The following is a 23,841-nucleotide window of genomic DNA, read 5'->3' as shown; positions in this document are numbered from 1 at the left end:
AGGAATGCAAGAGATTTCTGTGCTTTAATTTTGTATCCTGCAGCTTTACCAAATTCATTGATTAGCTCTAGTAGTTTTCTGGTGGCATCTTTAGGATTCTCTATGTATAGTATCATGTCATCTGCAAACAGTGACACTTTTACTTCTTCTTTTCCAATTTGTATTCGTTTTATTTCTTTTTCTTCTCTGATTGCCATGGCTAGGACTTCCAAAACTATGTTGAATAATAGTGGTGAGAGTGGACATCCTTGTCTTGTTCCTGATCTTAGAGGAAATGCTTTCAGTTTTTCACCTTTGAGAATGATGTTTGCTGTGGGTTTGGTGTATATGGTCTTTATTATGTTGAGGTAGGTTCGCTCTATGCCCACTTTCTGGAGTTTTTATCATAAATGGGTGTTGAATTTTGTCAAAAGCTTTTTCTGCGTCTGTTGAGATGATCATATGGTTTTTATTCTTCATTTTTTAATATGGTGTATCACATTGATTGATTTGCATGTATTGAAGAATCCTTGCATCCCTGGGATAAATCCCACTTGATCATGGTGTATGATCCTTTTAATGTGTTGTTGGATTCTGTTTGCTAGTGTTTTGTTGAGGATTTTTGCATCTATATTCATCAGTGCTATTGGTCTGTAATTTTCTTTTTTTGTAGTATCTTTGTCTGGTTTTGGTATCAGGGTGATGGTGGCCTCATAGAATGAGTTTGGGAGTGTTCCTTCCTCTGCAATTTTCTGGAAGATTTTGAGAAGGATGGGTGTTAGCTCTTCTCTAAATGTTTGATAGAATTCACCTGTGAAGCCATCTGGTCCTGGACTTCTGTTTGTTGGAAGATTTTTAATCACACTTTAAATTTCATTACTTGTGATTGGTCTGTTCATATTTTCTATTTCTTCCTGGTTCAGTCTTGGAAGGTTATACCTTTCTAAGAATTTGTCCATTTTTTCCAGGTTGTCCATTTTATTGCCATAGAGTTGCTTGTAGTAGTCTCTTAGGATGCTTTGTATTTCTGTGGTGTCCGTTGTAACTTCTCCTTTTTCATTTTTAATTGATTTGAGTCTTCTCCCTCTTTTTCTTGATGAGCCTGGCTAAAGGTTTATCAATTTTGTTTATCTTCTCAAAGAACCAGCTTTTAGTTTTATTGATCTTTCCTATTGTTTTCTTTGTTTCTATTTCATTTATTTCTGTTCTGATCATTATGATTTCGTTCCCTCTACTAACTTTGGGTTTTGTTTGTTTTTCTTTCTCCAGTTCCTTTAGGTGTAAGGTTAGATTGTTTATTTGAGATTTTTCTTGTTTCTTGGGGGTAGGCCTGTATTGCTCTACACTTCCCTCTTAGAATTGCTTTTGCTGCATCCCATAGGTTTTTGGGTTTTTTAAAAATTAAAAATTTTTAAATTAAAAATTGGGTCTTTGGGTTGGGTCTTTGTTGCTGCGTGGGGGCTTTCTCTAGTTGCGGCGAGCGGGGGCTGCTCTTTGTTGTGGTGCGCAAGCTTCTCATTGCGGTGGATTGTTGCAGAGCATGGGCTCTAGGCACATGGGCTTCAGTAGTTGTGGTACGTGGGCTCGGTAGTTGTGGCTCGTGGGCTGTAGAGCACAGGCTCAGTAGTAGTGGTGCACGGGCTTAGTTGCTCCGCGGCATGTGGGATCTTCCCGGGCCAGGGCTCTAACCCGTGTTGCCTGCATTGGGAGGCGGATACTTAACCACTGCACCACCAGGGACGTCCTCCTGTAGGTTTTGGATTGTCGTGTTTTCGTTGTCATTTGTCTCTAGGTATTTTTTGATTTTCTCTTTGATTTCTTCAGTGATCTCTTGGTTATTTAGTAACGTATTGTTTAGCCTCCATGTCTTTTGTGTTTTTTATGTTTTTTTCGCTGTAATTGATTTCTAATCTCATAGCGTTGTGGTCGGAAAAGATGCTTGATATGATTTCAGTTTTCTTAAATTTACCGAGGCTTGATTTGTGACCCAAGATGTGATCTATCCTGGAGAATGTTCCATGTGCACTTGAGAAGAAAGTGTAATCTGTTGTTTTTGGGTGGAATGTCCTATAAATATCAATTAAATCTATCTGGTCTGTTTTGTCATTTAAAGCTTGTGTTTCCTTATTCATTTTCTGTCTGGATGATCTGTCCACTGGTGTAAGTGGGGTGTTAAAGTCCCCCACTATTATTGTGTTACTGTCGATTTCCTCTTTTATAGCTGTTAGCCGTTGCCTTATGTATTGAGGTGCTCCTATTTTGGGTGCATATATATTTACAATTGTTATATCTTCTTGGATTGATCCCTTGATCATTATGTAGCATCCTTCCTTGTCTCTTGTAACATTCTTTATTTTAGTCTATTTTATCTGATATGAGTATTGCTACTCCAGCTTTCTTTTGATCTCCGTTTGCATGGAATATCTTTTTCCATCCCCTCACTTTCAGTCTGTATGTGTTCCTAGGTCTGAAGTGGGTCTCTTGTAGACAGCATATATATGGGTCTTGTTTTTGTATCCATTCAGCAAGCCTGTGGCTTTTGGTTGGAGCATTTAATCCATTCACGGTCAAGGTAATTGTCGATATGTATGTTCCTGTTACCATTTTCTTAATTGTCATGTGTTTGTTTTTGTAGGTCGTTTTCTTTTGTGTTTCCCACTTAGAGAAGTTTCTTTAGCATTTGTTGTAGAGCTGGTTTGGTGGTGCTGAATTCTCTTAGCTTTTGCTTGTATGTAAAGCTTTTGATTTCTCCGTTGAATCTGAATGAGCTCCTTGCCAGGTAGAGTAATCTTGGTTGTAGGTTCTTCCCTTTCATCACTTTAAATATATCGTGCCACTCCCTTCTGGCTTGTAGAGTTTCTACTGAGAAATGAGCTGTTAACCTCATGGGAGTTCCTTTGTATGTTATTTGTCGTTTTTCCCTTGTTGTTTTCAGTAATGTTCCTTTGTCTTTAATTTTTGTCAATTTTTTTTTTTTTTTTTTTTGTGGTACGCGGGCCTCTCACTGTTGTGGCCTCTCCCACTGCGGAGCACAGGCTCCAGATGTGCAGGCTCAACGGCCATGGTTCACGGGCCCAGCCGCTCCACGGCATGTGAGATCCTCCCAGACCGGGGCACGAACCCGTGTCCCCTGCATCAGCAGGCGCGCTCGCAACCACCGCACCACCAGGGAAGCCCTAACTTTTGTCAGTTTGATTACTGTGTGTCTTGGCGTGTTTCTCCTTGGGTTTATCCTGCCTGGGACTCTCTGCGCTTCCTGGACTTGGATGGCTATTTCCTTTCCCATGTTAGGGAAGTTTTTGACTATAATCTCTTCAGATATTTTCTTGGGTCCTTTCTCTCTCTCTTCTTCTGGGACCCCTATAATGCTAATGTTGTTGCGTTTAATGTTGTCCCAGAGGTCTCTTAGGCTGTCATCATTTCTTTTCATTCTTTTTTCTTTATTCTGTTCCGTGGCAGTGAATTCCACCATTCTGTCTTCCAGATCACTTATCCGTTCTTCTGACTCAGTTACTCTGCTGTTGATTCCTTCTAGTGTATTTTTCATTTCAGTTATTGTATTGTTCATCTCTGTTTGTTCTTTAATTCTTCTAGGTGTTTTTTCTTTAATTCTTGTAAGTCTTTGTTAAATATTTCTTGCATCTTCTTGATCTTTGCCTCCATTCTTTTTCCAAGGTCCTGGATCATCTTCACTGTCATTTTTCTGAATTCTTTTTCTGGAAGGTTGCCTATCTCCACTTCATTTAGTTGTTTTTCTGGGGTTTTATTTTGTTCCTTCATCTTGTACATAGTCATCTGCCTTTTCATTTTGTCTGTCTTTCTGTGAATATGGTTTTCCTTCCACAGGGTGCAGAATTGTAGTTCTTCTTGCTTCTGCTGTCTGCCCTCTGGTGGCTGAGGCTATCTAAGAGGCTTGTACAGGCTTCCTGATGGGAGGGACTGGTGGTGGGTAGAGCTGGGTGTTGCTGTGGTGGGCAGAGCTCAGTAAAACTTTAATCTGCTTATCTGCTGATGGGTGGGGCTGGGTTCCCTCCCGTTGGTTGTTTGGCCTGAGGCAACCCAGCACTGGAGCCTACGTGGCTCTTTGGTGGGGCTAATGGTGGACTCTGGGAGGGCTCCCGCCAAGGAGTACTTTCCAGAACTTCTGCCGCCAGTGTCCTTATCCCCACAGTGAGCCACAGCCACCCCCCACCTCTGCAGGAGACCCTCCAACACTAGCAGGTAGGTCTGGTTCAGTCTCCTGTGGGGTCACTGAACCTTCCCCTGGGTCCCGGTGTGCACACTACTTTGTGTGTGCCCTCCAAGAGTGGAGTCTCTGTTCCCCCCTGTCCTGCCGAAGTCCTGCAGTCAAATCCCGCTAGCCTTCAAAGTCTGATTCTTTAGGAATTCTTCCTCCTGTTGTCGGACCCCCAGGTTGGGAAGCCTGACATGGGGCTCAGAACCTTCACTCCAGTGGGTGGACTTTGTGGTATAAGTCTTCTCCAGTTTGTGAGTCACCCGCCCAGCAGTTATGGGATTTGATTTTATTGTGATTGCGCCCCTCCTACCATCTCACTGCAGCTTCTCCTTTGTCTTTGGATGTGGGGTATCTTTTTTGGTGAGTTCTTGTGTCTTCCTGTCGATGATTGTTGAGCAGTTAGTTGTGATTCTGGTGCTCTCGCAAGAGGGAGTGAGCGCACGCCCTCTACTCCGCCATCTTGAAACAATCTCTGAAAGTAATTTCATTTAACCCTTTTTACTTGAGTTTGGATGGTGGAGGCTCTGATGGTAGTATAAAACCCCAAATTGGAGACAGTCAAAAACTGTAAGTTTCAAACTTAGTAGTAATAGTACTAGGTTTGTAGCTATTATATTTGCAACCATTACAGTTTATACTGCGTTGATGAGCAATGAGTTATGGGCAGCAGTTCATACACACATGTGCAAATTCATGTGTATATATACTTTCTAACCAAGAGAAAATTCTTCTCTTTATGAGTTTTTGTTATTGGTATGGAGTAATATTTGTGGATTTTTTAGGTTTCCAGGGATTTCTGGAACATGGCCTCAGGGAATGTGAAAGGTTTCCTGAGCTTTTCACTTGACTCCAGTGCATTCTTAGAACACTCCGAAATCTGTACTTTGAAAACATTGATAATTCTATGTCTCTGTATATAATTTCCCATCAGTACTGTATAGTTTTGAGCCTTCTTTATAACACAGCTGTATATTGCCTTATGATGTTTATTACTAACTGCTTCCATTATTTTTCACGTGTCACAGGTAAAGTTTTTACGAGTAGGCTCAGATTGAGTTTAGCCAGTGATTGATAAGCTGGCCAGCAGAATGTTCTGGATGTGGTCGAGGCACATTGTAAGTTGAAGACATGATCATTAGTAGGAAATGTACCCGTTCTCCACCGGAATAGGCCTGAAGTGTTGTGTGGTTTTTTTCTTTAGTCTTTCCATGTCTTCTTTTCTGGATACAGGTACAGAATGAGCACATGTTGTTGGTGTACACCAGGTGGTATTTCCACCATTGACTTCCTGCAACACTATGCATCCGAGACCCACTCCAGTGAATTTCGAACAGCTGATGAAGACCTCTGCTACTGCTTAGAGTGTGTGGCTGAATACCACAAAGCAAGGGATGAATTGCCATTCTTACATAAGGTACTTTATATTAATTGGGCAGTATTTTTCAGAGCTTGATAACTAGGAAGAGAATAAATTTGAACTCTGTTGGAAGCATTCAGGGAACTGACAATGTGATTTAAACTGTGAATGCTAATATACTTCTAGTATCTAACTCATTGCCTGGTAGATAGTAGGTGCTGAGTAAATGCTTATTTTTATTTTTATTTTTTTTTTTCGGTACGCGGGCCTCTCACTGTTGTGGCCTCTCCCGTTGCGGAGCACAGGCTCCGGGTGGCAGGCTCAGCGGCCGTGGCTCACGGGCCCAGCCACTCTACAGCATGTGGGATCTTCCCGGACCGGGGCACGAACCCGTGTCCCCTGCATCGGCAGGCGGACTCTCAACCACTGCGCCACCAGGGAAGCCCTAAATGCTTATTGATTGATAGAATTGAATTGAAATCTAATTTTCAGAATTTTATAGCAGAAGAGCAGAATTTTATAATCCTCCACTTTTAGTCATTTTGATGTGAAACAGTTTCATGAAATGAAGTGACGTATGGGGTTTTTTTGGGTTCATGTTTTAATGTCATTGTGTTTGACATTGTTAACAGCCAGGTATCTGAATGGCTTGGGTTATTTTTTTATTGGCTAATAGTTCTTTTTTTTCCCCTCTCTTCATTTTTTAATGGGTAAGTGGTATAAATCAATAAAGACAAGCATTTTTTCATTCACAATAACGAAAGTGAAACATGTAATTTTAAATATGTGGCTTTGAATATTGGTTTATTATATTTATCTGATGAAAAATGGAATACAGACCATAGAGATATGTATAATAATATAGAAAAGAGGAGGGGGGTGATTAGTTATGAACCTTTTGAGGAAAACTTTTATGTTTACAAGGTTTCCTAGCTATGAAGCTAACCAATGTCTTTATGCTAAAGCTGATGTTTCAAGGTAGTTACCTGTGGCTGGAACATAGAAGGGAAGTCAGAGAAGGCCCAGCTTGTGCCTTGGTAAAGAAGCTCCAACTTCTCATTTCCTTTTCAATAGATTGTAGTTGACAGAGCTGTTGATAGCAAAATTCTGCAAGAGCAATGTTTTAAACATCTCATGCTCTATGTACTCATGTTCATGTATCATAAAAGCCACTTTTATGTTTAGTGACTGTTTTCTTTAAATCTAATATATGATGTTTAGTACTTCTTTAAACTTCTGAATTTTTATACTTAGGAAAAGGCTTTCTAGAAGGATCATCACATCTAGTATATTTTGTTGATAATAAGATATAAAGCACACTGCCCATTTTTCTTTTCCTGTAGGTTTTATGGGAATTAGAAACCTCACGTCTCATAAATCACTTTGAAAAGGCCATGAAGGCAGAAATTGGAGACGATGACGAGTTATATATAGTAGACAACAATGGAGAGGCACAGCCGTTTGACTTTACTGGCCAAGACTTTGAAAATAAGCTTCGAGTTCCTCTTCTTGAAATACTGAAATATCCTTATTTGCTTTTACATGAGCGTGTTAGTGAGTATCTTGGATGTTTCACAGTTGTATCATTTTTTTTTTAATTTTAAGAATTGTAAGAAAAAAAAGAATTGTAAGAATTTGGGTTTATATTGAAAATCTGTTTCTTAAACATATAATTAGGATACTTATTATTATTTTTTCCAAACGTTTTATTTTGAGTGTTTCCAAACCTAGAAAAGTGAATTACACAGTGAATACCATAAACACACCACATAGATTCTACAGTTGCTAACGTCTTGCTGTATTTGCCTTATCACATATATATTCATCTATCCATTCAATTAATTTTCATTCTTGGAATGTGTCTGTAGCAGGGTTTTTCAAACTTGGCACTGTTGACATTTTGGACTGGATAATTCTTGGTGGGTGAGGGACATGCTGTTTATTGTGGGATGTTTAGCAGCATCCCTGGCCTCTCTCCGCTAGATGCTGGTAGTGACTTGCTCTCCCCATTACCCTAGATGTGACAACCAAAAATGTCTCCAGATATTGCCAAACGTCCCTTGGGAGTTGGGGATCAGGGCCAGTGAGGGACAGAATTGCCAGGTTGAGAACCACTGGTCTGTAGTAATTTTCAGTAATCACTATGGCATAGCATATTACGGCTGCCTAGATTTTGGTCATTTATATTTGCATTTCTTAATATGAATCTCTTGAAGACATTTTCCTGATCTATCAAATCTAATGAAATAACAGTACCTTTAAGGTACCCACTACTATATCTAGTCCACATTCAGATTTTCCCGGTAGTTGCAAAATGTGTTTTTTGGACGATTTATTTAAATTAGAGTCCAATCAGGGACTGTGCATTTGGTTCCATATTTCTTACATCTCTTTTAATCCAGAATAGTTTACTCTTATATATGTGTGCACAGGTATAGATATAGATAGATAGATTTTTTTTCTTTTTTGTCATAACTTTGACTTGCTGCGACCAGGTGGTTGCCCTAAAGAATAATGTGCTTGCTGGACTTTTCTGATTTCTTCCTTGTCATGTTATTTGACTTGTTTCTCTATCCTCTGTATTTTCAGTAAATTGAAAAGTATATCTAAAGATTTATTAGATAAATCGGTTCTTTCTAAATAAATTCAAAATAACTAGATTTTTAAATTCTAGCAAGTCATTTTTCAAACATTTATTAAAGAGTACCATATCCAGAAAAGTATATAAGCTTGATTTTTCATAAACTAAACACACTTGTGTAGCTGGCACCCAGGTCAAGAAACAAAACATCATCAACACACCAGGAGCTCTCCTCTTGCTTTTCCAGTCATTGTTCCTCCTTCCCAAAGCTAACCACTGTCACTACAATATTCTTTGAAGCTTGACAAAATAAAGTTGATTCATCTGATGTGGTAAATGTATGAGTCTATTCAGTATACTTCTGAAAGAGTGATGAAGAAATTTCCATAAAGCAACAGGGATCAGGATAGTGCTGGTACAGATAGACTAATGGAACAGTGTAGAGAGTCCAGAAGTAAACCAAATATATTTGGGGAATTTACTCTTTGGTGATGATAGCATTTCAAACCAGTGGAGAAAATGGATTACTCAGTAACTGAGAGTAGGACAAAATAGCCATTTGGGGGGCAAAGCTGATTTTATCACTGTGGTACAAGATAAAGTCCTCATGGATCAAAATGTAAAATGCTAATGGAATTGGACCTATAGCCATACTTCTAAGAAGATGCCCTCTGGAGATAATTATGCCCAGTGTGAAAAAAGATGTTTGTACTAGGAAAGTCAGAGCAATTCATAGGCACACACTATGATCAACCTACCGGTCTTTCAGCAGCTAAATATCATTCCTATATTTACAGCATTTTTATGCCTCAGTTTAAAAAAAAAAAAAAAGGGAACAACTTTTCATTCACTTACAGAGCAACCAAAGGAGCCAAATTTAGGGAATCTTGATAAGTTGATAAGATTTATGTCTTATGTTTACTGCCTTGTTTTTTCTATTTAGATGAACTATGCGTTGAAGCACTTTGCCGGATGGAACAAGCTAACTGCTCCTTTCAGGTTTTTGACAAACATCCAGGGATCTATTTGTTTTTGGTCCATCCCAATGAAATGGTGAGTGTGAGTGTTAGGCAGTGGAAGAAGGAATATTTTATTTTTGCACCTATAGTATAGATAACTATAATAGAGGTTTTTGGTTGTACTTCGTTTAAAATATTTGCCAAAATTATTCTCTTGTTGTTGTAACATTACTGCAGTTAAGGAGGGGGTGCTGGGGGGGCTCAAAGAAGAGAGTTAAGAGAGTAGGGAAACACTTCTGACAGGTGATGCTTCAGTTTAAAAGACAAATGAGGGGATAACCTGAACCTGCAGTGTGTTGACCTGAACTAATGAAGAAGGACTGTTCTCTCTTGCTTTTCTTGCTTGCCTGCCCCGCTCCAAGCGCACGGAAATACCAGTTAAAACACTTGAAATAATTATTTTGCTAATAGATGAGATTTTTAACAGGTGATGGGGTAGAGGGGAGGGCAAGGAAATTCAGTTCCTAGGTGCCCGACAGGAAGAGGAACTGAGAATCAGAGCAGCAGGTAGACAGGAGCAGAGAGCAACACCAGAGGCTCGGAACCTGACTGTGAGCTGATTGCTGGAGTTTGAGGACTTCTCATCATGTGGCGAGGCAGCGTGTGCAGTAGGACCTGTGCACGTTGGCCTCTAGAACTGAGTTACAGTGTTAAGACAATAGCCATGAAGGGTTGCTCTGCCAGTAGAAGGATAGTAAAGAGGCTTTATTTTTAAGTGGCAAAGAAAGAACATGGTAATGGGGTTTCCAGTCAGAATGGTGGTGAATTTCTGTCTCCTCTGTGCCAAACCCAAACAATGATAGAAAAAAATTCAAAAAGTGGAATTCTAAAAGGTATAATCACACTTTTCAAAAGGTAAATGTTTCTTTGGACCAGTAATGGAACAGAAATACAAAGTGATAAATGGTGGAAACCTGTATGTAGGCTTGGGTGGCTGTAGGTAGCAGGGGACTGAGTTTGTGCATGATAATAAGAATTACAAATATACTCCAGGCAAGGGTAGAACCAGAGTCAAGGCCTGTGCTTAAAATAAGGGTGGGGCTTTCCTGCCTGTGAAAGAAGATTGACAGAAAGTACAGCCAGCTGCTCTCTGGGACTGGCTTTCTTAAAGCTGCAAACCAGTAGAGGAAGCTGGTCCAGCTGAGCAACCAGGACGTGGGCCAAGCACTTGCAGGCTTGGTGACTGGGTCTGCAGGGCCAGGAATGACTGTATTCTTCATTATATATGTGTTTTTATAGGTGAGGAAACTGAGTCAGGAGACTTAACCACAGTTACACAGGCTAGTATGGTGACTTGGATTTGTATATAGGCAGCCTGACTCCAGAGCCGTAATGCTTTTTTTTTTTAAGTTTTAATTTGAAAATACTTTAAAATTTTCAGAAAATTCTCAAAAATAAAAAAAAAGTAGAAAACACCTGTATACTCTTTAGCTGTATTCACCAGTTATTAACGTTTCACTCCATTTGTTCTATCATTTGCTTTCAGTTAACTACAAAGCTGTTTGTTTTCTGAACCATTTGAGAGTAGGTTGCATATATCATAGCCTTTTGCCCCTAAATATTTCAGTGTATATTTCCTAAGAATAAGTATATTCTCACAATATTATAAACTTCAGTGAATTTAACATTGATACAGTAAGGTCTGTTTTCCAGTTGTGTCATGTGATCCAGTGTACTTTGTAGCATTTTCCCCCTGTACTTCAGTATCCAGACCAGGATCAGGATTTACACGTAGTTGTGTTACATTAGTCTCCCTTAATCTGTAACATTTCCGCAGCCTTTCTTGTCTTTTATGACAATTACATTTCTGAAGTATAGTCATTTCTGCTTCCCTCCCATTTACAAAACATAGAATGCTTTTCATTTTGGGTTTGTCTGATGCTTGCGCATGGTTAGGCTTCGGTTATACGTTCCAGCTGGAGTACTACATAAGTGATGGATGTTATGTCCTTCTCAGGGTGTCAGATATACAGGCATGCCGTATCATTCGGCCTCTCATGGTGATGTTAATTTTGATCATCTAGTTGAGGTGTTGTCCAGTTTCTTCACTGTACAATGTCTATTTCTTAAGTACTCTAAGATCACATAAATACCTTACTCCTCACCAAAATTTTCTCCTAAATTTAGCATTACCTGATGGTTCTTCCCTGAGCCAGTTTTTCTAAGGTTGCAAAATAATTTCAACCCCAGCACTTTACGTATTTACCAGTCAGCACTTGACATTGATTGTACTATAATCAAGAGCCATTTTCCCTGCTCTTCATTTATTCATCTGTTTATTATAAGTTATAGACTCATTGATTCCTTTGTATTTTTTTCGATAGCTTAAAATTCATTACTTAATTATGTTGGCATAGAGCCCATTCTTTTGTCCACTAGTTCTATGTTTTGCAAACTTTTCTGCCCATAACCTAAGTAAAAATGTTCTTCATTGAGTTCACACACATATATATACGTATGTGACCTAAACATTTCACAAAACAGTACTTACTGTTACTATGAAGGATGCCCACTGATTTTTTTAAATTTTATTTAGTTTTTAAGGTTGGTTGTGATCACTAAATTCAATTTGTAGTGCAGAATAAATTTAAAATCACTTCCCTATGCTATATTGCCATGTAGAGGTGACCTTTGATTTCTTTTGAGGTTTCTCTTCATTTTTCTTCCCTTTTTTTAACTTTCTATCATGGAACGTTACAAACATACAAAAAATAGATTGGTGTAGTGAACCCCCATATATCCATCACTGTGCTTCATCTGTTATCAATATGTGGTCAATATTCTACTCCTGTTAAGTTTAGTTACCGCAAATCTTAGACATCAGAGCATTTCATCCATAAGATACTTTAGTACGTGTATCAAAAAGGTAAGTGCTTTTAAAGGAAAACAATTACATCAACACACTTATAATAATAATAATAATAATAATATCATACTTCTAGTCAGTGTTTAAGTGAGTGGAAATTATTATCTCACAAATGCTTTATTAGGGTTAGTTCAAATCAGGATCAAGCAAGGTTCACACATCGCATTCCAGTTGACCCTTGAGCAGCATGGGTTTGAACTGCATGGGTCCTCTTATACACAGATTCTTTTTAATAGCATGTAGTATAGTACTACACAGTTCGAGGTTAGTTGAATCCATGATGCAGAACCGGGATATGGAGGGCTGCCAACTCTGTTATATTCGAACTATATTAGTGTATTCAACTACGCAGAGGGTAGGTGCCCCTAACCCATGTGTGTTGTTCAAAGGTCAATTGTAATTAGTATCTTCTGTCTTTTTTTTCTTTTTTTCTGTCATCATGGACCTTTTGGTATATTTCCTTTAAATGTCTGAAAATCATATATTTTTCCTAAAGTACTTTATTCTATATGATAGTCTTTTTCTTCCAGTTTTATTGAGGTATAATTGACATACAGCACTGTATAAGTTCAAGATATACAGTGTAATGGTTTTTTTTAAAGTAGAGTTGATGTATCTCGTGTCTTTTATAATCTGTAGAGAATCCTATTTTAACTATATGCTTGCTGAATGTAGACAGTTGTGTGTAAAATGAAGTAATGAATGTGTTATGCTTTTAGGTTCGGCGTTGGGCTATCCTGACCGCAAGAAACTTGGGAAAAGTGGACAGAGATGATTATTATGACTTACAGGAGGTTTTGACTTGCCTTTTTAAAGTCATTGAGTTGGGGCTTTTAGAAAGTCCAGACATTTATACTTCTTCTGTCCTTGAGAAGGGTAAACTGATTCTTCTGCCTTCACACATGTATGATGCTACCAACTACAAAAACTATTGGTTAGGTGAGTATTGTTCCTACACAAATATAATTAGTATTTTCCAATATTTCTTATGATTATCCTGCAAGGGAAGGGATCTCTTTTGGTAATCTGATCAAAATTGCTAAATAAAGGATTTCATAGTTCCCAATTCTTGTTCTGTCATTAAATTGACTATTACAGCATCTTGTCTTTAAACATTTTTTATCCTAGAAATCATCTGTGTAAGAGGTACATTTTCAAGTATGGCAAATAGATCTTTTATTTAAGGCAGTATTAGATGTTACAGTATTAGCATAGCAGCTGACCTTAATAGGGTTTTGATCTATTGCAACAGAGGTTTAATAGCTCTTTTCCCATCTGTACAATATTTCCTGGAAGAAAGAGATATTAACTTTGGTTTTCATCAGGTTGTATATTGACTTAAAATATTGCTGTCCTACTTCATTGACTCAGAGTCTTATAGTCATGTGTATATTTGGCAGTGATTGGTACTTGAAATATAGTGATCTTAAAATTTAAGGGGTTTTTGACTTTATGAGATACAAATTGTGTGGTAGTCATTTTGGAAATGGTTTTCTAACCAAGTTCGCGCCATTTTCCCTTTTTATTCAGTCTAAAGTTCTGTTCTTAGGAGGAGTTGTATATGAACGTCTCAGACTTCAGTGTCTGAGGCACTGGATACTGTTTTGTTTCGTCTTACTGCCTTGTTATTCTTTTGCGAACTAAACTGGAGAAGGCATTAGAACAGTTTTATTTAATCAATTCAAGAAAACTATACATGATCTTACAGGTATTTGCATGTTGCTGACCATTCTTGAGGAGCAAGCCATGGATTCACTGTTGTTGGGCTCAAACAAACAGACTGATTTTATGCAATCAATACTTCACACCATGGAGAGGCAATCAGATGGTAATAAACTATTTGCTGAATATTGCGATGATGGTGCACTTTGAAAATACTAGTGTCACTGTAAGAATTTGGGTGTATGATGTGGAGGAAAGAGAGTGAACATTTTATGGTTTTGGTCACAGAGTCAGAATTTTAAATTGGAAAGGACCTTTAGAGTTTAACTCAGCACCTTACTTTCATAAAAGAAGAAACTGAAGCCCAAGGAAGTTAACTTACTTTTTAAAAAATTAATTAATTTTTGGCTGCGTTGGGTCTTTGTTGCCGTGCACGGGCTTTCTCTAGTTGTGGCGAGCGGAGGCTACTCTTCGTCGCAGTGTGCAAGCTTCTCATTGCTGTGGCTTCTCTTGTGGCGGAGCACGGGCTCTAGGCACGCAGGCTTCAGTAGTTGTGGCACACGGGCTCAGTAGTTGTGGTGCACGGGCTTAGTTGCTCCACGGTATGTGGGATCCTCCCAGACCAGGGCTCGAACCCCTGTCCCCTGCATTGGCAGGCGGATTCTTAACCACTGTGCCACCAGGGAAGTCCCTTAACTTACTTTTTCACGTTGAAATACCCAGTTAGTGGTAGAATCAAGACTAGAACCTAAAGGAGGTAAATTTCTAATGACATGATAGTTAAAATTTTGCAGAAAGCTTCCCCTATCCCACTGTCTCCCTTTTGCCTGGTTTTTCATTTCACTTTGGCTCTCTAGGGTTCCACCGTCCACGATGGTGGCTGCCTGCCGGCCAAGAGTGGCTCTTTACATTTACATTAATGAAACTTAAATAAAATTAAAAATTCAGTTTTTCAGTCCCACTAGCTATACTTCAAGAGCTGCCTGGTGGCTACGGTATAGAACCATTTCCATCATCCCAGAAAGTTCCCTTGGACAGTGCTCCCCTGATAGTCTAGAAAGTAGGGTCTCAAATTGTCATGTTTGTTATTAGAGCCAGCTTAGTTTTGCTCATGGTTTTATTGGGCTGATCAGGGAGAATCTGTACTAGTGTTTCTAATCTTACCTTCTTTATGAAACAATGACTCAATAAAGACCAAGCATGCCAAATTTAATGAAAACATAAATATAACTTTTTACCCACATTCACTTCTCCTTAGGCAACTTCAGTGTGGATATATATTCTTTTGTGGGGGATTCTAAAAGAAATACGTAAACGTTATTTATTTATTTATTTATTTTGTGGTGCGCGGGCATCTCACTGTTGTGGCCTCTCCCGTTGCGGAGCACAGGCTCCGGACGCGCAGGCTCAGCGGCCATGGCTCACGAGCCCAGCCGCTCCACGGCATGTGGGATCTTCCCGGACCGGGGCACGAACCCGTGTCCCCTGCGTTGGCAGGCGGACTCTCAACCACTGCACCACCAGGGAAGCCCGCTAGATGATTTTTGATTAAGGTTTTTACTAATTAGGGACTTCCCTGGTGGTGCAGTGGTAAAGAATCTGCCTGCCAATGCAGGGGACACGGGTTTGAGCCCTGGTCCAGGAAGATCCCACATGCCGCAGAGCAACTAAGCCCGTGCGCCACAACTACTGAGCCTGCAAGCCACAACTACTGAAGCCCGTGCACCAGAGTGTGTGCTCCGCAACAAAAGAAGCCACCACAACGAGAAGCCTGCGCACCACAACAAAGAGTAACCCCTGCTCTCCGCAACTAGAGAAAGCCCGCGCACAGTAACGAAGACCCAGCACAGCCCCCAAATAAATAAATTTATTAAAAAGGTTATTACTAATTTGCTTACCGGCATTAACTACATAAATTGTTAGTTTTTTTCCCAGTGCTTTGCATATATATTCCTGTCCTCTCCGTTAATCCAGCTCCCCAACACTCCTTCAAAATGAGTCACCTCCTTTTTTTTAAGCACCTTGTTTTTTTTTAAGATTGGCATTTTTATTTATTTTATTTATAAGTTCATTTATTTATTTTTGGGGCTGTGTTGGGTCTTCATTGCTTCGTGTGGGCTTTCTCTACTTACAGCAAGTGTGGGGCTACTCTTCGTTGTGGTGCACGGGCTTCTCATTGTGGCGGCTTCTCTTGTTACAGAGCATGGGCTCTAGGCGCGTGGGCTCAGTAGTTGTGGCTCGTGGGCTCTAGACGGCAGGCTCAGTAGTTGTGTCGCATGGGCTTAGTTGCTCCGTGGCATGTGGGATCGTCCTGAACCAGGGCTCAAACCCGTGTCCCCTGCATTGGCAGGCAGATTCTTTCTTTAACATCTTTATTGGAGTATAATTGCTTTACAATGGTGTGTTAGTTTCTGCTGTATAACAAAGTGAATCAGCTATACATATACATATATCCCCATATCCCCTCCCTCTTGCGTCTCCCTCCCACCCTCCCTATCCCACCCATCTAGGTAGTCACAGAGCACCAAGCTGATGTCCCTGTGCTATGTGGCTGCTTCCCACTAGCTATCTGTTTTACATGTGGTAGTGTATATATGTCCATGCCACTCTCCCACTTCGTCCCAGCTTACCCTTCCCTCTCCCCGTGTCCTCACGTCCATTCTCTACATCTGCGTCTTTATTCCTGTCCTGCCCCTAGGTTCTTCAGAAGCTTTTTTTTTTTTTTTTTGGTAGATTCCATATATAAGTGTTAGCATACAGTATTTGTTTTTCTCTTTCTGACTTACTGCACTCTGTACGACAGACTCTAGGTCCATCCACCTCACTACAAATAACTCGATTTCGTTTCTTTTTATGGCTGAGTAATATTCCATTGTATGTGTATGCCACATCTTCTTTATCTATTCATCTGTCGATGGACACTTAGGTTGCTTCCATGTCCTGGCTATTGTAGATAGAGCTGCAATGAACACTGTGGTACATGTCTCTTTTTGAATTATGGTTTTCTCAGGATATATGCCCAGTAGTGGGATTGCTGGGTCATATGGTAATTCTATTTTTAGTTTTTTAAGGAACCTCCATACTGTTCTCCATAGTGGCTGTATCAATTTACATTCCCACCAACAGTGCAAGAGCGTTCCCTTTTCTCCACACCCTCTCCAGCATTTATTGTTTGTAGATTTTTGATGATAGCCATTCTGACTGGTGTGAGATGATATCTCATTGTAGTTTTGATTTGCATTTCTCTAGTGATTAGTGATGTTGAGCATCCTTTCATGTGTTTGTTGGCAATCTGTGTATCTTCTTTGGGGAAATGTCTATGTAGGTCTTCTGCCCATTTTTGGATTGGGTTGTTTGTGTTTTTGATATTGAGCTGCATGAGCTGCTTGTAAATTTTGGAGATTAATCCTTGGTCAGTTGCTTCATTTGCAAATATTTTCTCCCATTCTGAGGGTTGTCTTTTCATCTTGTTTATGTTTTCCTTTGCTGTGCAAAAGCTTTTAAGTTTCATTAGGTCCCATTTGTTTGTTGTTATTTCCATGTCTCTAGGAGGTGGGTCAAAAAGGATCTTTCATGTCATAGAGTGTTCTGCCTGTGTTTTGGCAGGCGGATTCTTTACCACTTCACCACCAGGGAAGTCCCAAGTCACCTCTTTAAGAAACATTCCATAATTGTCTTCACCTAACTGATGACTTTCTTCCTTATTTGAGAGCTTCCTAGACATAAGACAGCTTCAGTAGAGGATAAAAAAGTATATGAGAAGTTCTACTCAAACGACTATGAAAAAAAAAAAAAAAAAAAGAATCTAAGAGCCCTGAGGGAAATAAAGCAGAAAGTTCTAGGGTTGTCAGTGATTGGGTGAGTTAGAGCACTTGCCTCCTGAGAATACTGCTGAGGATGATAGGGGGTGCTAATAGTGAAGCCGTTCTGGTTCTTACTTGGAAAAAGCCAGCTATCTGTTTTCTTCTGTAGGTGGTGTATCTTTATGTGAGTGTAAAAAAATAAATCTGGAAAGAAGGAATAGAGTAAGATCTTACAAATGCTTGACTGAGGACTTCTAATTTCCTTAGAAGACATTAAGGAGCAAGTGCAGGTCTTTGAGCAGGGCAGTGTTTCGCCACTGCATGTAGAGAGGAGGGAAAGGACCGGCCATAAGAGTGTGTGAGTAATGGGAATTCCTGCCAGTTGGATGTAATGGAGATAACAACAAAGCCATGTTGAGACATGGGTGGATGAAGAGTATGTATCTCTGCTTCTCCAGTGGATGAGGGGTTCAGTCCTTTATACCAACCAAATGACACCCACAATTCAGGATTTCTTGTATCATGGACTTTGTTTAGATCTGAAAATACCAAGTTTTTCTTTCTCTCCCTTTTTTTTCTACTTTACTTCTGTTATTTATTGAAGGATGGGAGTATAAAGGTCTGGAAGAAGCAGAGGAGGAAAGATTGTTTCAGGTTGGCAAACAGGATGAGAAAGTTGAGTTTATCTAGACTATCTCAGTTTGTTCCACACGAAAAAATTTCTTAACAGAGGTGTATTGCTTTAAAAAAAAATGCAGACGCTATTTAAAAGTTTGCCAGCTTTCTAAAACCTGTGGTTGGCAATGCTTTACTTTAAATTACTTCCTGCTTTGCTTTCAGTTTTGTTGCTACCCAGGTAAAGAATGCTTAATTCTCAGTATAGTTCAGTGCCTTTCCCTAACCTGGCAAATGACTCCATTGTATTTCAGATGATAGTGTGGATCCTTTCTGGCCAGCGTTACACTGTTTCATGGTGATTCTGGATCGCCTCGGATCCAAGGTCTGGGGTCAACTTATTGATCCTATTGAGGCATTTCAAACCATTATCAACAATGTGAGCTACAATAAAGAGATTCAGAATATACGGAACAGCTCTATGAGGTTCGTTCAGTTCCTGTGTCAGGATGTCAAACAATCTGTATGAGGAAGTCTACTATAATTGACTTAACAGTAGGATTTTTCTCTTCTTTTTATCCTTCATTTCAGTAATTTCTATTTATTCTTAATATTTAAGGACCAAGTTCGAACCAGAGTCATATTTGGATGATATGGTGACTTGCAGCCAGATCGTATACAATTATAACCCTGAAAAGACCAAAAAGGTATAAAACATTTTGAGAATTCAGGTGATATTGTATTGCCTTTATATTGCATAGACAGTGTTTTGTGTGGTTAGTTGCATTGCTGATTTTATATGTAGCTATTCTGAATCAACTGTTGCGTAAAACCTTTCTGATTGAACAGTAGCTCATGAGGAAAAATGGGCTCTAATGAGAGCGTGCACACTTTGAGAGATTAATTTTTCAGTACGTTTCGGAAGGGTAGAACATTTATGGCATGAGGGAGATAAATCACATGACTAGAAATCAAAACCAACTGAAGGAAAGAGGTCCAGAGTACATGGAGGTTTTGTAAATTTAACCTTTTCATGAAACCTTAACCTCAAAATTGAACTGTTTTCAATTTCTTGGGGGTCCATATATGTACATCAAAACAGGGAAGTTGAGCAGTGTATTTTCTTGTTTGCAGCTTTTGTGTTAAACCTGTCATGAATGGTGCTTGTTTATCTGAATGTCAGTATCTCTTTCATTTTAGGATTCAGGGTGGAGATCAGCCATTTGCCCAGATTATTGTCCTAACATGTATGAAGAAATGGAAACACTAGCTAATGTGCTGCAGTCAGATATTGGTCAAGACATGCGTGTTCATAACAGCACGTTTCTGTGGTTCATCCCGTTTGTGCAGTCGCTCCTGGAGCTTAAGGACCTGGGTGTGGCGTATGTGGTGGCGGTTATCCATCACCTGCACTCCGAAGTCAAGGGCGCCCTCAGCCAGGCAGGCGCCGTGTGCGACACCGTCACTGAGTTCTTCCTCCTGATTTTGGTGTCAGTGATTGAGCTGCACAGAAGTAAAAAGTGTTTGCATTTGCTGTGGGTGAGCTCCCAGCAGTGGGTGGAAGCCATCGTAAAATGTGCCAAGCTTCCCACCACCGCGTTTGCACGGACTTCTGAGAAGTCATCTGGAAACTGCTCCAAAGGCACGATGATATCATCTCTGTCATTGCATTCAGCGCCATCTAACTCTGTACAACTTGCTTGTGTGCAGCTGATCAGAAGTCTCCTTAAAGAAGGCTATCAGCTTGGGCAGCAGACGCTTTGTAAGCGATTCTGGGATAAGCTCAACTTATTCCTGCGAGGAAATTTATCTTTAGGTTGGCAGTTGACCAGTCAGGAAACCCATGAGTTACAAACTTGTTTAAAGCAAATTATTAGAAACATAAAATTCAAAGTACCTCAGTGTAGCACTTCTGTGGATCTGACTTCTCCATGTAAAATGCCTCCTGCATCATATAATAAAGAAGAAAGTGAACAAACAAGGAAGAAGTCTAGAAAAGACAGGCACTGTCTGGAAAACTCCAGCCCAACATTCTCTAAAGAACCGATGAAAGCTGATGCATGTCAAGTGCAAGAGAGTATTTTCAGCAAAGCAAATAATGCCATAGAAGAGGATAATGAGCAAACTTATATAAAAGATTTGAAACTCAAAGACCATCTCTCAGCTGAGTTGTGCTTGAAGCCGAGTAGTAAAAGGCTTGTTAATGAAAGAGCTCGAGGCCAAGTTAAAATAAGTACAGGGAAGCATAAGTCTGTAAAAGAGAATTCCTCATATACCCCACAGAATTGTACTTCAAGAAATGGTCCAGAAAAGGTATTTGACAGAGGAATAATAACATCAACACGTTTGTTGACTGATTCTAGCAATGACTCTCTGGAAAAGGTGTCCACATCAAATGAGGATTTCTCTTTAAAGGGTGATGCTCTTGGCAAAACCTCAAAAGCAAAAACTAAGGCACATAAAGATGAAATCTGTGCTAAGTTATCACATGTAATAAAAAAGCAACACAGGAAAAGTATCACTTTAGAGGAAAACCTGACTGTATCTAGCATTGAAAGTGTCTATTCAAAGAAGGATACAGGAGGTCAGAAAGGAGATGGCTTCATATACAATCTCTCTTTAGGCCCTGATGGTATTCTGGATGATAAAAATGGAGAACAAAAATCTGAAAAGAGTTTATTGCTGAAAAAGAAACAAGTACAGGAAGAAGAGTTAGGCATTTTCTCTACCTGTGAACTCAGTTGTCAAATACTAGAATGTCATGTTGGTAACAAAGATTTGGTCTCATTTACAGAAACGACCAATATTTTTGTGGAGAAAACACCTCCCTTTAAAGATCCTGTGACTGGACTTGAATCAAGAGATATGGAAATTATCAAGAGTACTGCTCAGTTCTCTTCTGATTTAAGAGAGCAAGTCCTTAGCACCAGTCCTAAGTCTGACACCTTAACAGATTCTCAGATAGACAGAGACCTCCACAAATTATCCTTAGTAGCTCAAGCCAGTGTTATTAAGTTCCCATCAGATTCAACTCAAAAAAGTTTATCCCAGCTACAAAGAAAAGTTAAAGATGATAGAAGATGTTTCACAGCCAACCAAAATAGCGTTAGGGAAACCTGCTGTGGACAGGTCATTATTATTTCAGATTCTGAAGAAGAAGATAATGATGATGAGGAAAGAATTGTGGGTTTTAAGAAACACATTACACAGGATAAAACATGCATTGAGAAAGAATGTCCAGAGCAGCACGCTTCAATAGCTAACACAAACGTGGAACAGAAGGTAATAAGGGAAGAAAATACCGGGTCCCTTTTGCAGTTTGAGGAATCTGATTCTCAGTTTTTTGAGTTTGAAAGTCCATGTGAAGTGTTTTCAGTTTGGCAAGATCAGAAACCAGGCAACAAGAATTCAGTTCAAGAGAATGAAGAAAATTCGTGCTTGACTCATGCAGGTGATAGCACAAATGATGGGGGTTATGGTACAGATGATGTACCTGAAGAGGTCATTAAAAAAGCAGCAGAGGGCATTGAGGAACACGCAGAACCACACAGTAGTAGTATTTCTGTTGAGAAGTTTTGTGAGATTGAAGTAAAAAAACCCAAGAGAAGGCGATATCAGAAAGCTGCTATGGCTGAAGATCCTCTAAGGCCTTCATCTCCTGTCAAAAGTGAGGACCAGTCTGATATTCTTAATGAGAGAGATGTGACCGAAAATGATTTTAAAAGTATAGACGTAAGGACTACAACTCCCAGTTCGAGCGTTCAGAGAACCACTACGGTTTCCCTGAAGAAGTCTCCACCAAAGCTTCGCACTTACTCCAAACGTGTTAGGAGAGTCTCACTTTCTAAAACTCCTAAAAAAACACGTTCGGATACCAAAACAGGGCAGAGTAAAAGTTCAAATTACCTAAGTTGTAGAACAACTCCTGCTATAGTGCCACCAAAGAAATTTCGCCAGTGTCCTGAACCAACTTCAACAGTTGAGAAACTTGGTCTGAAAAAGGCTCCTCGTAGGGCATTTGAATTGTCCCAGCGATCTTTGGAGTGTTTGGCTCAGTTACGTGACCATGGCAAAACTGTTGGAGCAGTTGATACCCGGAAAAAGACTAAATTAATTTCTCCTCAGACTCTCTCTGTCAGAAATAATAAGAAACTGCTGACGAGTCAAGACCCTCAGCTGCGAAGGCAGATGAGACCCAAATCACAGCGTAACAGACAAAGATGTTTTGATTATCAGAGTACAGATACAACACGAGCAGGCCCACCTGGAGCACAGAATTCTGACGAATGTGTGCCAGAATCAGATACATCAGATTATAGTTACAAAGGAGGAGTTGAGGTAACTGCTAAAAGTAAGGAAAAAGAGTTAATAAAGTGTGTGTCTTCTGAAACAGAACCCGTGAAAGCAAAATACGTTTCTCAGGTAGCTGATGGCACTTGTCTTTTGAACCCGTGCACTTCTGTAGTATTAAATGGAGAAGTACCAACAAATGAAATAGTTGTTTCTACCTCAGGGGACCCTTTAGGTGGAGGTGACCTAACAGTACATCATTTAGGTGTGGCAGCCTTGAGAGAGGGAGATCCTGAATCCAGCAGTGACGTAGAGGAAGATAATATATTTTTAACACAACGTGATCCTGAAGATATGGATTTATGTTCACAAATGGAGAAAGAGAATGATAAACTCATTGAAGTAGTTCATGGAAAAGATACAGTCCAGGTAGAAGAAGATTCTGTGAGTCGGCCTCAGTTGGAATCTTTGAGTAGCACAAAATGTAAATACAAAGGTTGTGTTGAAACACTGAAAAACCAGGGTGAATACTGTTCAAAACACTCTGAAGCTAAAGCAGCGGATGAAGATATATTTCGTAAACCTGGCTTGCCTCTCTCTGCATCTAAACCTTCGAGACCTCCCACTGCTAAGATTTTTAGCTCCAGTAGTACTTCACGAATTGCTGGTCTTTCCAAGTCTTTGGAAAATACGGCAGCGCTCTTACCAACTCTGAAAAATAAGTCAAGTGGGGTACAGTCTGTTTTGAAAGTGCCGCCAGTCTCTCTGGTGTCCAAGAAGCCAGTGGCTGAAGTGAAGGGTTTGTGCAACGTTCTCCATTCTCATACTCCAAATAATTCCAACAGGCAAGGCTACAAAGTTCCATTTTGTGAAAACAGATCTTTTTCGGCTTCCCCTCCAGTAAACGTTCTCTTGTCAGCACAGTCCATCTCTGACACCTTCGTTAAAGAGGTCTTAAAATGGAAATACGAAATGTTTGTGAACTTTGATCAGTGCGGACCCCCGTCAGCTCTTTGTCAGTCCATCTCAAGACCTGTGCCTGTGAGATTTCAAGATGGTGGAGATTATTTTAATGTGTTTTTCCCTTTGATGATGCTGAATACTTTTGAAACAGTAAGTATATGTTCTAATCGTATACGTTCAGACTTTGAAATTACCTTTCTTTACAGTGCTGAGTACGGCTAAAATAACTGAGCACATTTTGATTTAGATGTAGCTTGTAGATTTCATGTTGAACGGACATTGTGCCCTACACTGTTCTAGTTGCTGGTGATACAGAGGAAACACTTAAACTCTGCCCTTCTGGAGCTTACAGACACAATTCAGAGTGCTAAGGTACCAAGTCCAGAGGTGGCACAGGAGGAGGAAACGTTTTTTGGTGTAAAATAAGGGAAGACTTCTCAGAGGACATAGTCTCTCATCTGCGTTTATT

At 39.8% G+C, this 23,841-nt stretch overlaps 1 protein-coding gene across 5 annotated transcripts in view; it reads left to right on the top strand.

Annotated features, from left to right (window-relative positions):
- SETX (senataxin) overlaps nucleotides 1-23,841 on the top strand; it is a 78,216-nt gene that overhangs the window by 7,560 nt on the left and 46,815 nt on the right. For all 5 annotated transcript variants that reach the window (XM_029201594.1, XM_029201595.1, XM_029201591.1 and 2 more), the window contains 8 exons: nucleotides 5,447-5,630; nucleotides 6,917-7,127; nucleotides 9,098-9,207; nucleotides 12,759-12,978; nucleotides 13,748-13,867; nucleotides 18,434-18,605; nucleotides 18,739-18,826; nucleotides 19,320-23,522. In XM_029201594.1, the coding sequence (XP_029057427.1) occupies nucleotides 5,454-5,630; nucleotides 6,917-7,127; nucleotides 9,098-9,207; nucleotides 12,759-12,978; nucleotides 13,748-13,867; nucleotides 18,434-18,605; nucleotides 18,739-18,826; nucleotides 19,320-23,522 (5,301 nt within the window). In that variant the 5' untranslated portion in view covers nucleotides 5,447-5,453. The remainder of the gene's footprint in view (nucleotides 1-5,446; nucleotides 5,631-6,916; nucleotides 7,128-9,097; nucleotides 9,208-12,758; nucleotides 12,979-13,747; nucleotides 13,868-18,433; nucleotides 18,606-18,738; nucleotides 18,827-19,319; nucleotides 23,523-23,841) is intronic.

The sequence above is a fragment of the Monodon monoceros genome, unplaced genomic scaffold (genome assembly GCF_005190385.1).
Source record: "Monodon monoceros isolate NGI ecotype Baffin Bay Population unplaced genomic scaffold, NGI_Narwhal_1 Super_Scaffold_5, whole genome shotgun sequence".
Classification (NCBI taxonomy): domain Eukaryota; kingdom Metazoa; phylum Chordata; class Mammalia; order Artiodactyla; family Monodontidae; genus Monodon; species Monodon monoceros.
Note: the sequence above shows the minus strand (reverse complement) of the source record. Positions and strands in the feature narration are given on the sequence as shown.